The sequence below is a fragment of the Miniopterus natalensis genome, chromosome 6 (genome assembly GCF_054644295.1).
Source record: "Miniopterus natalensis isolate mMinNat1 chromosome 6, mMinNat1.hap1, whole genome shotgun sequence".
Classification (NCBI taxonomy): Eukaryota; Metazoa; Chordata; class Mammalia; order Chiroptera; family Miniopteridae; genus Miniopterus; species Miniopterus natalensis.
This window is the reverse complement of record NC_142086.1, coordinates 48,456,692-48,474,529: the sequence shown is the minus strand read 5'-3', so window position 1 is coordinate 48,474,529 and position 17,838 is coordinate 48,456,692. Positions and strand designations below refer to the sequence as shown.

The 17,838-nt window shown below is 32.2% G+C and overlaps 1 protein-coding gene across 3 annotated transcripts in view; it reads right to left on the bottom strand.

Moving 5' to 3' along the window:
* The window catches only part of ACAP2 (ArfGAP with coiled-coil, ankyrin repeat and PH domains 2), a 119,346-nt gene that overhangs the window by 17,799 nt on the left and 83,709 nt on the right, over positions 1-17,838 (bottom strand). For 2 of the 3 annotated variants that reach the window (XM_016200028.2, XM_087818225.1), the window contains 7 exons: positions 17,284-17,396; positions 9,701-9,752; positions 7,588-7,688; positions 6,915-7,020; positions 3,108-3,316; positions 2,701-2,770; positions 1,255-1,346 (listed from right to left, as the gene is read on the bottom strand). In XM_016200028.2, coding sequence (XP_016055514.1) covers positions 1,255-1,346; positions 2,701-2,770; positions 3,108-3,316; positions 6,915-7,020; positions 7,588-7,688; positions 9,701-9,752; positions 17,284-17,396 — 743 coding nt within the window. Of the gene's footprint in view, positions 1-1,254; positions 1,347-2,700; positions 2,771-3,107; positions 3,317-6,914; positions 7,021-7,587; positions 7,689-9,700; positions 9,753-13,049; positions 13,071-17,283; positions 17,397-17,838 lie in introns of all 3 variants that reach the window. The other variant, XM_087818226.1, reaches the window with a different exon arrangement.

Genomic DNA, 17,838 nt, shown 5'->3' with positions numbered 1-17,838 from the left:
TAAACATAAAAATGCCATGATGTTCTGCTTAGTCTCTGAGCATGACTAATACTGAAAGAAGCCATTACATATTGACTGTTTCAAACCAAGTCACTAAATATAATGCCAGTTAAAACTGAATCTATGACACTATGCAGCACTTTCCTTCCAAATAGTTAATGAGCTATGATTTCATGTTCAAATAAAATAGAAACGATTAACTAAAAAATCACAAATATTAATGTGGCATTCTCTTGTCTAAATTTCTGTACCCATTCATTTCTTATATATAGGCCTTTGTGCTTTAATTTCGTTTTTACTCCAATAATGTCACATACTGAACTGTCACTACTGATGGTCATAATTTTTCACAAGACAACTACTTTAAAACAACATAGTATTTCTAACTTAAGCAGGGGAAAAGATGTGACATTTTACACTTTTGATTTCTTATAGAATCATAAAATGCCAAGACTGTTCTATTCCTTTTCTTATATCTTTTTAAAATGCTTAGGTCTTTGGCTAAAACAGGATATTTCAAGGTCTAAAGTAACTCAAACAGCCATGCTCTAGCTAATAAATAATCTGATTTAAGTGATATTATTTTAGAGAGCAATAACTTTAAAATAATAGTGATTATACATAAGGATTTAGTCAAATGTAAAATCTCAACATAGGATTATGACATAAAATTTTAATGCTAAAGAATCATAAAGACTAAAAACATTAAAAAAAAAGAAAAAGAAAAACAAATTATGTATCTTGAAGGCACCCTTAGCCACTCTATTCAATGAGCCTCCGTATATAGAAATAGAAGTATAATTTCAAACACAGCAATTAAGTACTCTTCCTTACCTTGTCACCTTTAATTCTACAGCATCATAATGCAAGTGATTAACAAATACTTGCTGAACTAAGTCTCAAAATGTAAAATTATTCACTGGATATAGTAGAAACTTGATCCTTAGATACATTAATGAACAGATTATCTCTTTTTAAAGGCTGGCAGCTAATGAAACTTTGGTCTACTTTAACTGCTAAGAGCTTTTACATTCCTACATAGAACCTTAATTTTTAAGATTCTCATCTGGAGACTATAACTGACTGTCTCATCAATAAAAGATAATTATCTAGCCACATGTTAACAGAGGCAGTACCGATCTCTTCTAAACAGTCTGTTTCATAATTACATATCAATTATAGTAAAATAAGATGAAAGCTATATTGCTAATTAGGCAAAAAGAAGATGACAAGTTGAGACAACTGAAATAGTACCTCTGCTCTGGTTGTGGTTTCTTTATTCCCATTTTCTCCACATTAGCTTCATAAACTCGATTTATAACATCATTTCCCAGCTCACACATAAGCTGTTTGGCAGGGAAAAGAAAAATAAGCTAGAAATTCCTAAAAATATTATAAAGGTCATTAGAGCAAGTACAGCTAGCTAATCCTTTTGCATATTCTGTAACTTCTCATTCCACAAAGAAGTTTCAAGTTAAAGCAAAATGAATCGAGCTGAGAGCAATACCACCATTTGCCATTCTACCTCTCCTGGAGATTACCACTCCTACAGGAAAGGGTTTCTCCTCTCCCACCTGCTACTAGTTTTCTGTTCCCCCACCATGGCTAGCACAATCCTCTATATTATTCACAGTGTCTGGTAAAGTAAACAAGAAATAAGTCTAAGGCCAGACAGGTCAAGTTTTAAACAACTCAGAACTGAAGTAAACTATTTTCCCCTCATATTTCATATATAAGTATTTCAAAATATTTTCTTTAAATGTTTCAGTCATATTTTTTTAATACATCACAGTTGTTTCAAATTTTCTAAATTGAACCCACTGAGTTCATATCTATACACAAAGTTGATGCAGAAATTAGATCTCTCCCCCTCTCCCCCCACTTTCTTCACCTTTGAATTCATAGCAATTAATAGAGTCTATGTAAGTAGGGCTCTACCTTAGGAGCCAATCTATCACTTTCATTTAGACGTTTATAGAATAATTTCACAAAGCAAATTTTTTACTTTACATAATTGACAGGATTACCAGTTTATTTACAGATTGAAATAAAAAGAGAAGCACATTAAGAACACAATTTTCAGATGAAATAAATGAAGAATATACTGCAACCTTTAAGTGGGGGGAATTAAAAGGAATATTAACTTATGAGTTTTGTAAATCTTATCAGAACCCCAGATGTGATCTAAAATTATTTGCGATATTTTCATAGATATGAATCCTTACACACAGGAAAAGGATGTCTTGATTTGATGACTACTACCCTGACAAATGTAAATTTGCAAATGGTCCTATGCTAAAATAACCCCATGAAAACAACATACTGAAAACAACATGCCAATCCATTATAGAGCTTACTATAGCAATATGTCTCACATTTTTATCAAGAATTTATACAATTATAAAAGATTAAAATTAAGGCACAGAACCTAAGATATTTTTTGAGAAAGCATAAAAATGTAGGAACACTAGTTTCCTTAAAAAGTGAATTGACTTGGAGTTAAGAGTGCTACTACATAAACTTAGCAATTTTTAAAACCCACTATGAAAACAGCAGATTTGTCAAAATAGCCTGTTATGTTCCAAAACAATATAGTTCATTGTTAGCACTGAAAAACTCATACATTTGTAAACAAAGGTTCTAAATTCCTGAACTTTTATGTGAAAATATGAAATATTTTTTAGCAAATATTTATTTTACCTTTAAAAGTTCAGGCTCCCAGGTGTCTAAAGTTAAAGAACGTACTTTTGAAAAATGAACTCCAAGACTCCTAAGTGGGAAAAAAGACTTTGTTAATATATAAAACTATCAACTTCCATTTGCTTATTATGCAAATTAATTTTCTCTTACAATGTGGCAGTCTCTAATATAGCCCTCAACACATATATATATATAGGACTACATCTTCTGATTTAATACAAAGAATGGTGAAACAAAATCTTCAAAAGCTCTTCACAAACCAGAATTGTATCCACTTTAGAGGTAAAAAAATACAAACTGGCAGTCAAATTAGGCAAGGGGAAAAGGCCTTCTAACCAATGGGATATGATAATTTACAATGTGTGTTTATCCAAAAGAAGTCCCTCACCCTGGGCAGGCCTACCCACCGGTGAATCCCAGAACACTCGATGCACAGGGTAATGCCCAGGTTGATGCTGGCCCACCGTGGGTCTGCCAGGCCACAGTCACAGCAGCTGGCATTGCCAGGGATACACTGGACTCGCTGCAGTGCACTTTCTCCTTTCAATAATTTCTCTTTTGACTCATTTCCAGAATCCAGGCTTCCTGTGGATGGAGATGATTTCTTATCCAGCTTCTAAAAGAATTAAAAATTATTTGTATTTGTTTTAAAAAAAATTATAATACATGTTGCATTCTGATCAATAAATTGAAGGCCTACTATGGACCTAAACCAGGCACTGTTGGAGGCATTAGAGATTTAAGAATGGAAAGATAGCCCTGGCTGAAGTGGCTCAGTTGGTTGGAGTGTCGTCCTGTACACCAGAAGATGGCGGGTTTGATTCCTGGTCGGGGCACATACCAGGTTGCAGGTTTAATCACTAGTCGGAGCATGTGCTGGAGGCAACTAATTCATGTTTCTCTCTCTTTGTCTCTCTTATTCCCCCACTACCTCTCTCTCTAAAACCAATTTTTTAAAAAATGGAAAGATACATATTCCTCCATCAACTGGCTTTTAGTCTTGTGGGAGAAATATATACACAGTTTGAATAATTATAAAGACAGTGTTTATTAAAATACATTTCATTTTCAAAACTGAGCTATCAGCTGTTAAAGTGTGTATACATTTTTTGGGACACCCTGTATATATACATACACACACACACACACACACACACACAGATACAATGAACATATGTACAAGATACAATGTCAAAGAGAAAGGAGAACACTTATTAAAGAGGCAAATTGAGAAACAGAGGGAATAAACATGAGACTATTAAGACTCAAGAATAAAGTAAGTATTACTTTATACAAAGTTTTTCCAAGGTATTCAATGAACTGCAAGAAAGTTGTTTCAACTGCTTCAGTGAGTAACTGGAAGTGGTACGGGCCTTTACTAAAGAACAGATTGGTTACATACTTATAAATACAGAGTGAATCAACAATAGAATACACAATATCTAAGAATGTCATGAGCTATTAGAACAAGCAAAAGGTGGCAGATAAGCAAAAAGCTAATTTTTTAAGTTCATAGAAAAGTCTATACCAATAATAAACAAATAGAAAGATGTAGTTTGGGGATCCTAAAGATATGACCTAAAAGGTATTTGGGTTTAGCCTAGTCGGTGTGGCATCAACCTATGATCCAGGAGATGTGCTGGAAAATGGGTAAATGGTAACTGAACAGACCAAGGCCAAATCTAAGGATAGTAAGTAAGAAAAATCTCAGAGTTCACCAATTTACATCATGTAACATTCAGAGGGCTTAAGAACTTAAACCAGAGATTTTCAACCTTTTTCATCTCATGGCACACACATAAACTAATTGTTAAAATTCTGCGGCACACCAAAAAATGTATTTTTTGCTGATCTCACACAAAAAATAGGTATAATTTTGATTCATACACACTAGATGGCTATTGTTGTATTGGCTCTTGTCATTTTTTTATTTGACAATCTAAGGGAAAAGAGGTCAGTGCACCTGACTAAATAGTCCGGTATTACACGTTTTAAAAATTCTTGTGGCACACTGTTTGAAAATCGCTGATTTATACTAGTTAACCCTGGAAGTAGGAATAAAAGGTGGAAGAATGATTGTTTAACAAGCAGTTAGAGTCCCAGATCCCCTCCCCAACTCTGTGCCATTAGGGGACTGCTCTCTACTCATAAACTAAAATGACTGAAAGTTTATTCTCTGGTGAAGTCAAACAGAGAGTATGTGGATGGGGTTTACCTGAAAGGGTGGAAGGCAGAAGATTAAATGAATATATACACACTAAATGTTGAGACTCCCAATAATGAGTTCCCAGGAAGCCCCTTAGAGCCCTATGCAGGAGACTGGTGAGTGTTTTCTAGGGAATCACACTTGCTGAAAAGACTCCAAAGTTCTTAACTCTGGTTGTTCCTCAAAAAATAAATGCTCCAGACTTTAGCAAAGCTCACAGTCAACAAAGTCCTAACTATGTACTCAGAGCTTCCAAACAGGTTTTCAGTTACCTTGTAATCATGAGCAGGTTGCCAGATAGCCAAGGAAAGCCTCTAACACAATAGTTCTCAACATTACATGTACACAGAAATCACCTAGGAATCTTTAAAAAATATTGATGCCTGGGTTCCAACTCCATTCAGCTGTTCAGTGGTGTACTCTAATACTGGGATTTTTCTTAAGGCTCCCTGTGTTATCATAATGTATAGTCAAGGCTCTAACAATGCAGCCATGAAAAAAGAACAGGTTTACATGTACAAGCATTCAGCAAACAAAAAGAAACTCTCGGAAATGAAATATGTGCTACCAGAACTGAAATATTCAATAGAAGGTTTGGAAGATTATTAACTGAGGAAATCTCTCAGAAATTAGAGCAAAAATACACAAAAAATTAGAAAATCCTAAAATAAGACAAGAAATTCCAGGGGGCAGAAACAAACAAACAGGGAAATTGGAGAGGAATACTACAAAAGATAGTACTAAGAAAGACTCCAATAGCAACACTGGAAACTAGAAAAACAATGCAGCTAAAATTCTTAAGAACAATTATTTCCAACCTAAAAATTCTAACCCAACCAAGCTATCAAACAAATATGACAATGGAATAAAGACATTTTCAGACATGCATGGACTCACAAAAGACTCATTTTCAGGATCCACCTGAACAAAGTGGTAAGTTCCATTTCTCAAGACTCACTACTGGCCTTGCTCAAGAGTTTGCAAACTCACTGGGAAGCTGAAGCCAGACTATGACTCCAGAGTCCATATTCAGCTTATCTTCTCCTGCAGGAAGACTTCAACTAAGAGACAATTTGAGCCTTCCTTTTTTACTTTTTACCCAATTTTAATTTTAAATACCTTTCACAAGTCAATATTTTATTATTAATTAAAATAATATTTGGGAAAAATACTTGCATCAGAATATCTTATGTCAAACTGGGACAATATTCAAATATGGAATTAAACATATATTGAAATATTAAAATAAAATGATAGGTAAAGCCGCCCTGGCCGATGTGGCTCAGTTGGTTGGGCATTGTCCCGTGCACCAAAAAGTTGCTGGTTCCATTCCAGGTCAGGGCACATGCCTGGGGTTTGGGATTTTGAGCTCGATCCCCAGTAGGGGACGTGGCATGCAGGAGGCAGCTGATGGATGCTTGGATCTCACATGGATCACTGTTTTTCTCCTCTCTCTCTCCTCCCCTCCTCTCTAAAAATCAATAAAAATATCATTTTTATTAATGATAGGTAAAGTCAACAGTAGTAAACAAAAGAGAAATTGAATCTAGATTTTAGAAATAAACCCTATTTCAATTACCAAAAAAATAATCCTCCATAAAAGATGAATGTTATGAGTGGATGGGGTCGAAAGATACAAACTCCTAGTTATAAAATAAGTAAGTCATGCAGATATAATGTACAGTGTGGTGACTATAGTTAATAACACTATATTGCATATTTGAAAGTTGCTAAGAGAGTAAATCTTAAAAGGTCTCATCACAAGAAAAAAACTTTGTTACCGTGTATGGTGACGGATGCTAACTGGACTTACTGTGGTGATCATTTTGTAGTATACACAAATAATGAATCATTATGGTGTATGTCTGAAACTAATAAAAGGTTATTTGTCAATTACATATAACTCTATTAAAAAATTTTTAAAGAATGTTATAATCATACAATGTTGCAACTAAAATGAAAAACCTTGGGCTACTTATCATTTGGTATTGCAGTAGTGTTTACTAACCTCTGATTCATCACCCTTCTCTCTATAAGCAGTAGCAATACTGGTCTGAACAGCCTTAATCCATGCCTGGCGCAGCTTTTCAGAATCTGCCTGAAGCATACAACTTCTAAAAGGAAATAACATTGTTTTCTCAGTCACTAAATTAACCCAAAGAATAATAAGGTTTACTTTTTTGCCGACTTTGTTATTTAATAATTTTCTAATAAAAATAATCATTTCTGTAGAAAGATTTTATTTCATCTATCTTTAGGACAGAGTGTATTCATTAAGAAATCAAGGTATCAATGAAGTAAGTTACCTATTGGAAAGAAATCAAACAAACTTACCATATAAACATAACACATTTTTTTCTATTGGGTAGAAATATAAAATGATAGTTTTAAAAAGACTGATCTATGAGTTCACTTTATCATCCATGACAGTTAAAAAGTTTTCATATGGCCACACCAATAATCTTTATGGAATTTAAAGAATATGATACTGGGTACAAGTTATAGAAATCTAACTCTAATACCTATAATTACTAATTAACGTAATTTATTTTTAAAATGCTTTTTTTTAGTTAGCACAGAATATCACAAGTGAAACCCAAATCTTTCTCTACTCTTGAAAGTTCTTTAAGACAAACTATAGAAACATAAAAGCAACTCTCAAATTCTTTAGAACCACTCACTTTGTTGGAGAGACCACCTCAAAGCAAAATCGCCGTTCTATGTCTTCACAATGTTTCACTGTGCAGAGCCTTAGATCTTCCACTACCACAGTGGGGTTATCCTATAAGGAAACAGAATTCCCATATTTATCAATCTAGGTTTTAAATACTACTACCAATAATACTTAAAAATATTACTTGGAATAAATGGTCTCATTTTAAAGATGTATATTTTTTCAGCCCGGCTGGGCATGGCTCAGCAGTTGAGCATCGACCTAGGATCCAGGTGACCAGGGTTCGATTCCCGGTCAGGGCACATGCCCGGGTTGCGGCTCGATCCCTAGTTGAGGGCGTGCAGGAGGCAGCTGATCAATGACTCTCTCATCATTGATGTTTCTATCTCTCTCTCCCTCTCCTTTCCTCTCTCTGAAATCAATAAAGATATATTTTAAAAAAATAAAGATGTATATTTTTTCTTATTTTGGATTAGAAACAGGAGCTATCAACACAGTTATAACTAATAAAGGTAATTCTGCCCTGTTAATAATTTTACCTGCCTCATAGAATTGCTGTATAAGAATTAAATGAAATAGTGTAAGCTTAGTCCAAAACTTGGCAACTTATTAGTAGGTGCTCAATAAATGTTAGCTTCCTGTTAATTTTCTTCAATATCCATTATGCATCTGGGTCCCTACTCACATATAATAAAAATACTTTCCTCCATAAAAGAAGTCTTTAATGAGCCAAGCTTTAAATAACGGGGGGGTGCCTATATATCCTTCTTAAAACAAGAAAGGTTTTATCATTTCCTAGTACTTAATAAAAAGATAAATCAAAATGAAGTTTATCAGAGTAGAAGAAACCATGAACTAATTGGTTAAAATAAAGGACCTGTGTGGAAAAAAACTGCAACCATAGAACCAAACAAGTAAAATTTCATATTGTGTCACCTCAAGAGTAAAGTGACTATTTTAAATTTACAGCTGAATGTATCACTCATAAAGGCTAACTGGGTAAAAGCCAAGTCAGCAATTAACTAATGGCTCTTTTTTTCTAATTTGGAGGCGGGGGGTGGGGGGGTGGGGGGGGTGGAAGTTGAAGTATTTATTGATGTGTTTAAACTCTGTACATTCTTTACAGATCAGGTTAAGGAGTTTGTAGGTCAAGTTTATCTGTGCATAGTGGTTAGAGACATTGGTAAGGAAAAGTGAGGAAAATAAAAAAACAAGGTCACTGGAAAACAGAAAAAAATACACCACAGGTTACCAGAACCTTCAAAATAAAAAAAGAAAAAGCTAAGACGTGTGTGAAGGAAACAAAATCTTCCATGCTTTGCATGGTGTCTACAGACCATTTCAATACCCTTTTTCCACATAAAGCAAACCTCCCAGGGTCTCTCCTGGGCCACTATCACCTGCAACTGTAGTTTTCTGACTGAACACCAACAAGGCTGGTGACAGGAGAGGGAGGGCAGAGAAGCTGAGGCACAGCAGGGAGAGGCAGAGATCAGTGCCTTCAGAGGGAAATGTCCAAAGAGGTCAAGGCTGCACATTCAGACATTAGGAGGGAAATGAATTGTCACATTGTCAAGTCACATGTAATTTCAGTACACCTTTCCAATAAATAAAAATTCCTCACGCTTAAAATAAGGTTCAGAAAAATGAATATATAAAAACAACATTAACATATTTAGAGGTTTTTCTTTAACTTACTTCCAGGTTACATTTTAATGCCATTTCTATATTATCACCTGTGCCCATTTGGTGATATTTCTTAAAGGCATCCTTTTCTACAGTCTCCAAATAGTACTATGGAATGGCAGTACTATTCTTGTCACACAAATAGACAACGAAACATGAAGAAAAAAAGTATTAACCCTGGGTCAGAAAAAATCCATCTCAAAGCTAGGAATTAAGAATTCGGGATTCAAAATCACTCTGCTTTTAAGTATTGAATGTTGATACTTTCCACTTCTGAATCCTCTTATACACATCCAAACATAAAACTAATTAACAGTAATTCCCCACACATGAGTAATTATGTACTTCAATGCTTTCCCAAGACAAACAGATAAAGAACCAAAACTGGGGATTCACTGAAGGTTTTTCACTTAATTACTTAACAAAAAACATACCTTAAACTTTTTCTGGTAAACCAACTGATTGTTCTGTATTGAAAACCAGCGTCTAAATAAATACAAAATAGATTAAATTTTCACAAACACAATTTATTTCAGTTGTTGTTAGGTACAAAATATTTGGGAAAGCACTAGAAAATCAGTTTATGATAATTATATTTTGAGAAGTACATTGTTTTGTTTTGCTTTATATAAACTAGAGCCAATGAAATAACTACTGAAAGAACGATTTTAAACAATTTTAAAACCACAGATTCAAGAAGTAAAATTACTATATTTTGATTCATTTTAAGTCAGCAATTTAAATCCTAACAAAAGCTACCTTTTATGCTATCATCAAATAATAATTGCTTTAAAGTAAAAATTTGTTTGTTTTTTCCTGAGGTTCCTCAAAATAACCAAAATCTCTCCCCCCAAATAATTGTTTTTATTATAAATCGGAAATAAATTTATATTGTAAATAAGACTATACATTTGTATACATTAAAACAATGAAATAAATGGTGCTTTGTTTTCAACCATTCTGCAGCTAATTCAGCAAGTGATTTGGTAAGCAAAACAGAAAATTAAATCATCATTTTACAATTGCTATCAAACAGGAGACAACTGCCAATTTACTTGGCCTACTTTCATATAATCACAGAAACAGAATAACCAAAGTTATTTTTAAAACGATTCATCCAACTATTTATATTGTTCTGCTCATTACTGTAAATTATTAGGCAATCCTCTTTAGAAGAAAAAGCTAAGCTACTTATGGCATATTTACTAATTCTAACTTATTAAAACAGTAAAAGGACCTAAAGACTTACAAAAAATAAAAAAAATCACAGCCAAAAGCGATTCATAAAAGAAAGCAAAAATTCTCATCAAGCATGAAAGGTAAAACAATACTTGAGTCATTATTTTAAAATTAGTTTCATGTGAGATGATTTCTATTGTAAACATTAGTTATTAATCTATTAGCAGATAGAGATTCTACCTTTTCATTGATACTAAAAAAAAAAAAAAGCACTATAAATTGTATTTAGACATATTTAGAATTTCTATTTTTTAAATTAATTCTCCAAAGCTGAGGAAATGATTTTCTATTTTTAAGCTAGACAGATTGTTAGGTTTTCTTGCTGCTTTAAAAAGGTATCACCTTTACCATTAATAGAGATTTGTTAAATTAGCATCTAGATAAAACCAAGTAGGTTGCCTCTAAATGCAAATGATCAAGAGGCAGGCTAGAAAAGGAAGAACTTCTGGGTTTCTTTGCTTTGGGACACACAATTGGTTAGAAATGTTAAAGGAAATGCCTACAAACAAACAAAATGGTGCAGCCCTGCCACATGGGATGACATGCAATGGAAGCAATCTCTGATACTGATTGAAGTATTTTTTTTAATAATTTGAGGAAGGATGAACTACATTAATAAAAATTCTTGTGTTTTGTAGTAATCATATTATGATAACTTGATGAAAAACTACATAGAGTTTTACTGCACAAAGGAAAAACATCCATAAAACCATGTAAGCTTCTCATGCTTCTTAGTCTTCAAAAACTAAATTTATTTGGACATGCTGCATCTTAGGATAGTAAACTCTAAAAATAATAACAAATTAGATTAAAAACTTATGTCTTTTTGTCAGAGATCATTTCTCTGATTAATAACTTTACAGATCATACATATTTCTGAAACCTAGTTCCCTGCCATTTCTCTGTGTCTGGTGACTTTCTCATATCATCAGTTTTTGTACACTAAGAAAGACACTATAAATTCATCTTAATTGGGCAATGCCTCCTAAGGAATAAAATCATAATGAATCGTAGGCAGAAAAAATTTTCACTTACTAAGATCTGTATATCTTATGACACACTCTCCCCTCCTCTATCCTTAAAGAAAAAGAGCTAACTATACTCATTTACATTGATCAAGACTAATCAGGTAAGTAAAATGGAATATAATTTTTAATTGCTCCTATAGAATAATCCTAGTTACTATTAATGTTTTTATTAAAAGGAAAAATGAGACAGTTCATATTCCTATGGAATATAGAAAAATACTTAATATTTTTAAGCTCATGCTATCCAAAATTTGAAGATTTTGGGTAGCATGAGCTTAAAAAGGGCAATTAAATAATAAAAAAGACAAATTTTGGAAAGCATTGTATTGACAACTATACTATATTCTACAAGATTCAGAAGCTGTCACAAGCCAAAATATAAGGCAGTGTTTTAAAAAGGAAAATTTGCCCTGGCCGATGTGACTCAGTGATTAGGGTGCTGGCCCGAGCACTGAAGGGTCCTGGGTTCAATTCCAGTCAAGGGCACATACCTGGGTTGCAGGTTAGATTCCCAGCCCAGTTGGGGCACATGCGAGAGACAATCAAACAATGTGTACCTGTATCTGTATCTCTCTCTCTCCCTCCCTTCTACTCTCTCTAAAAATCAATGGGAGAAATGTCCTAGGGTGAGGATTAACAAAAATAAGTAAATAAAAAGAAAAATTTCTTGGTTCATTAAGAGAAATAAGACACCATTTTATGTCTCTCTCAAAATGAAGTAACTCAATATAATAAAGATTTGAGGCCAAAATATTATTTCATAAGTAATTAAATATTATTAAATTGTAAATACCAATGAGTTTTCCAGATGACAAAATTGAGGGAGAAGAAAATATATGTTAAAAAAATAAATCAAGTATCTTTTACCCTGTTTGATCACTAGTCCCAGAACTATACTTGAAATTAAGAACAGGGGTAAAGGTCAAGCTTCTAAACTGGTCAAGCTTCTTTCACTAAAACCATACAGAAAATGGATTCTTGCACACATTCATGTAGGTGCCAAACAGGTGAACATTTAACAAAATTAAAAGTTTGAACATTTATCCTCCTTTATTTCAAATTCAATTTTATTTTTCACACGGAAAAAGACCAAAATGGTAAAAACAAAACACAAAGTCTAGGAACTAAAGACGTTTCCTTTCAACATAACCAACATGGTTATTACCAAAGGGACTAATTCCTAGTTACTGTTTAAATTTTTGAAAAGCATTTACTAACTTATTTCCCTTAAAAAAAAAAAAAAAGATATCATTACTCAATGTATAATCTTCTTTGAGTAGCTATAAACATATCAAATGTTCTTTCCAGATTAAAAGCAATTGAGGAGATGGGCAATGAAAAGGTATAATTTCGTTCCTCAAATTAAGATGTTTACATTTTCTTCCCAATTTAAAATATGAGACTTTATATCCATTGCAAGTAATCCAAACGAAACGCAGGTTAATTATGAGCTTTCTCGTGCCAAAGAGGAAACTGGAGTAAGGTAGGGGGTGAGGGGAAGAAAGCCATTTGGTACCTGGTATGATCGGGCTTTTTCCTGTCATGTGAAAAAATGGGGCAGATTAAAACATAAGGGAAAGGCGGTAAAAGAATGAAAACGCAAATGTGCAAAATAAGCAAAGGACTAGCATGATATGAAAATAAAGCAAGAATTAAAGGAACAAGCTTAAGCTTATAACCTAACAAAATAATCGAAAATATCTGTTGCATTTTTTCACGTATTATACATAAATCCACGTGTACAATTAATTCCAACTCTTAGGAATCTGAAACACTAATATTTCAGAAATATTCAAAACTCTTCTTCAAGTATTATGGCAAAGAAAGTTCTGGTAGGACTTAGCACACTTGTGCATACCTCTATTATTATTTTCTGCCTCTATTCTCATAGCTATTAAATATAGATAGTACCTTTCTTCATCTTAACAGTGTGTTCCTTATACATCACTATAGATATATATATATAAACCTGAGACAAATAAAAACTTTTCATAAAAAAAGTGGGATGACTAATTAAGAATGTCAGTGATTATAAAATATTATCAGCCAAATAAACTCACCCACTTGCTCACCCCCTTTTCATTAAATGATAGCAGAAACTCTAAGGCCACACATAAGTAGAGTACATCTTTAACCTATGTATATACTTCTTGTTTTAAAACAAAGTCAAACAAAATAAAAATGCATACCTGTACTAGCAGCATATTAGATACTTTGCTTTAAGAAACTGTATAATACATTTCATGATTTTAACTATATTTTCTAGTTTAACAAAGACTGAGCATAGCACATAATTATTCAACTTTATTAGTTTTACTAATTTACAACTAAATAATGTTAATATTTAATTATTTTCCTTGTTTATCCATCCTTTCTGAATTTACCATGAAAAGTAAGAGAGAAATATAGACACTAGCAATCCATCTATCTCTGATTTGAGCCTGAAGTAGAGTTGCCACAGAGAAAATGGCCTGATATTGAAATATTATTTTGGCAGATCTCATATGTCTTCAGAAAATACATATATTATAGACGTATAAAAATCTTAAGACACCAAAAGCCAGAAATCTGAAACCAACCAGAAACAAGCTCAACTATTCACGAGACACAAAGCGTTTTAATTCCTTATGCTACTTCAACCACATCACACAAAATATGGTCTCTTCAGTTAAATTTCAGGTTATAGAATACTTTTTCAAGATATACTTAGATTTTATGAAGCACAAGGTCAGGTTTTAAAACTATCAGAAATTCGTAGTCAAATTCGCATTTTTCTCAGGAAGGAGGTCTATTTAAACAGTTGATTTTGAAAATATTATATGCCAACCATTCTATAAAAATATAAATAATGGCTAACTTGTGATCATATGATTGGTACCTATGGTGATTATGACCCAAAAAAAAGTTCCCCTAAAACTAACCCACGGACAATCTAAATAAATAAATAAATAAATAAATAAATAAATAAATAAATAAATAAATCTTAAACAGTAGGCAGAAAAATATTGAAGAGCTGGGTTCCTGGATTTTTAAAGTTAATGCACAAATATCACAAATACACAGTCTTTTTTTCAGAGGCTAGTAGACTGTATTAAATCAAGCTAGACAGAACTAATTTGAGTGGGTTAGACACTAAAATCATATATAGGCAAAAAAAATTATTTGCAAATATTTCCTGAAATTCAATTTTTTAAAAACTTAAGGAATTTAGATACCTTCTAAATTTTTATAATTAAAAAGCAGAAGAAAATTCTAAATAATATTTAATAAATAACTCTTTCTTTTCCCTTTTATAGTTATAGGCTTATAACCTAGAAAATATTTAAGACTTCTATTACAAGGTTTTCACTTTTGCTTTTTATTTGTGAAAGGGTTTTATATAAGCTTATATGCTCTATTCCTACAAGTCCGTTTTACCAATGTTTTCATCAAAATGTTCTTTAAAAGCTCATGAAAATGAAATTAATTTGCTATCTATAATTTTTCCTAATGGACTAAGAAGGTTTTTAAAAATGGTTTCTAAGCTGCTTTTTTTCTTGTTAATCCTCCAAATTTTCTTTTTATTGTTGACATAATTCCCCCTAAGCTATTTTTTAATAGCTGAAGTTGTATTTTGCTTTATCAAAATATAGACTGCTTGGAATTTCCATATCAAGTTTTAAAAAATGACAATTTTGGGGTCTCAATTTTGTTCCAAACCACCTGTGTGACCTTAAACGAGCAACCATCTCTCAGCACCTCCATTTCTTTACCAACAATTAGGGTGTTGAACTATACAATCTATGAATCTATGATTTGAATCAATAAGTGTCATCCCACTACATATAGATGGTATCTCCTTTATAAAACAGTCTCATTTCTAAAGTTACTGTCTTTTTCATTTTGCAAATGGTAGATAACGTGTCTACAATTGAGAATTTAATAGTTATCTCCTATGAGACTTTATATTTTAATATCTGCTAATTAATAGAATTCATGAAACAAATAATAAAAACAAAAAGGTCCATGCTTAAATCAGAATTCATTTTTTCTATTGCTGTAAATAGCAATGCAATTTTCCACTAACACTGCTTCATTCTGAAGTCTGAGATCACTTTCACGGGAGTGTCCCATGGAAGTTCATTTCATTCTTCTTAACATAATGGTATAGTTTTACAGATTTATTGTATTTTCACAATGTTAAACTTTAAGTAGGCTGTTTTGAAATCTGAAGGTTAAAATTCAGTTCTAACATTACCTCATGAAACTGTATTGGTTGAGATATCTTTATTATAAAAATTATATATTTATTTTAATTTATTTTAATTTCCTACTCTGGCTATGGGAATTTGCCAGGAAAGGCTTAAAAGATTATTGACTGAGTTTTTACAGCTTAGAAAACTGAGTTTTAAATTTTCTTTTTCTTTTTACAATAGCTCATAACATTATTTTTAACCAGACCATCTTAGTTGGTCCTTCTATATTCATATATTATTTTTAAAGTTCTATATAACTCAAAGAGGCTTAACATCATGTATAATCATCATTCTTTCCAATTTATATTCATTCTCAGGTAAAGAAAAATCATTTCAAATAAAACACACCATGTACCATTTAAATATTTGGTAATACCAAGTTCTAGGGAAATGCTCAAATTTGAAAATATCAGTGAACCTCATCACCAAGAAATCAAAATAAGTAGACTAGGAACCCATTTCAATATATTGAATATTCAAACATGACCATGTCCATTTAAACAAAAATGTATACTAAAGTTGCCAACAAAATTCTACTTATTTTGCTAATGTACATTTTAAAAAAATAAAATCTTCTCTATAATTAAGTGAATTTATATCCTGTTCAAGTTACAAATAAAATTTATACATTCAACCAATAATATAATATGAAATCAATTAACCAGAACTCAATACTATTTTGAATTATTACAAAATTGTTTTGGCTACTACTTTTTTCTTTTGCAAAAAGATAGGCAACATTGAATAAAAGACCAACCACTGCTTCTCAGAAGGATGATTCTGAGACAACCCAATCTTTTTTTTATGCCTTAATGTCTGAAGTGATGTCACTTTACTATATTAATACATGGGAAAATACAATAAAGTATTTACTGAATTTACTGAATTACTATTTTAGAGAAATCAATTTAGAGAAAAAAAATCAGAGTTTTTGGTAACTATCAAGTTTAGAATAAAGGAGCACCAGCTGCCACACACACTTCACATAAGAACAATCCCATTTCCTAAAACTCCTGGTTAATTAAAATTATTGCAAAGATCAGAATCACCTGGCTTAAAGTTCATAAATAAACACTAAGTAAAAATGTACATAAGTATCACATGGGACAGGAAATCAAAGGGGGGGGGAGTTCACTTGGCCTATTTAACCATTATATTCAATACATAATTTGTAATCAGATCTATTTCCTAACAAATAGAAAAGGCAGCTCAAATTCGAAATTTCCTTATTATAATGGTCTAGTCAGTATAAACCAATCACTATAAAAACTCTCCTTGCTTCCTGGTTTAAACTTTGCTTAAATTTTAGAATTTAGAATTAGTGTTGTCACTTTTCACTTGCTTCTTAGGGTTCCCCTTCCTAGAAGGGCATCTTATCTTCAGTAAACTAGGTTCCAGAAAATTACTATGGACTGTGAATTTAGAGAATTATGGAGGAAAGAGTTGCCAAATCACAGGAAAAGTCAGAAGACTGAGAATATGGAAAGATTGAGACTAGTATTTGAAATATATTACCTGTTCCAAGTTTTGAACGCATTGCTGGCTCGTTTGAACAGATATCCTTCCATAACAATGCCATTTGCAGCATCTACATTATATTCTAACTTAGAATCATCACTGGAGAAATCCTAGACAAAATAACAAAAAATTTCATGATTTGACTAAGTTGCCTAGATAACAAATCTATCCTAGAGGAACAGCTCCAATGGTAGAAATACTTTGCATTAAGATAGTTACATCAACAATATTCATAAGAAAGGGGGAGGCCTAAATGTTCAATAATAGAAGAATGCATCGACATATTAAAGTATTCAATTCAATGGACTATTATGCAATAATCATGATGATGATATAAAAACACAGATGATTATATGGAATATACTCTAAAAGAGAAAAGAAAATATAAATTGTTTTTGCACTGTGATTAAAAGCACAAAATAATATTTATACAAATAGACAAAGAGAACAACTAAATATTATACAGGGCGTTATATTTAAAATGTTTCCCTTTTTTCCAATGTTTAATGGTGATTTGTATGCTAACTATTAAAAAAGGAATATGGATATTTT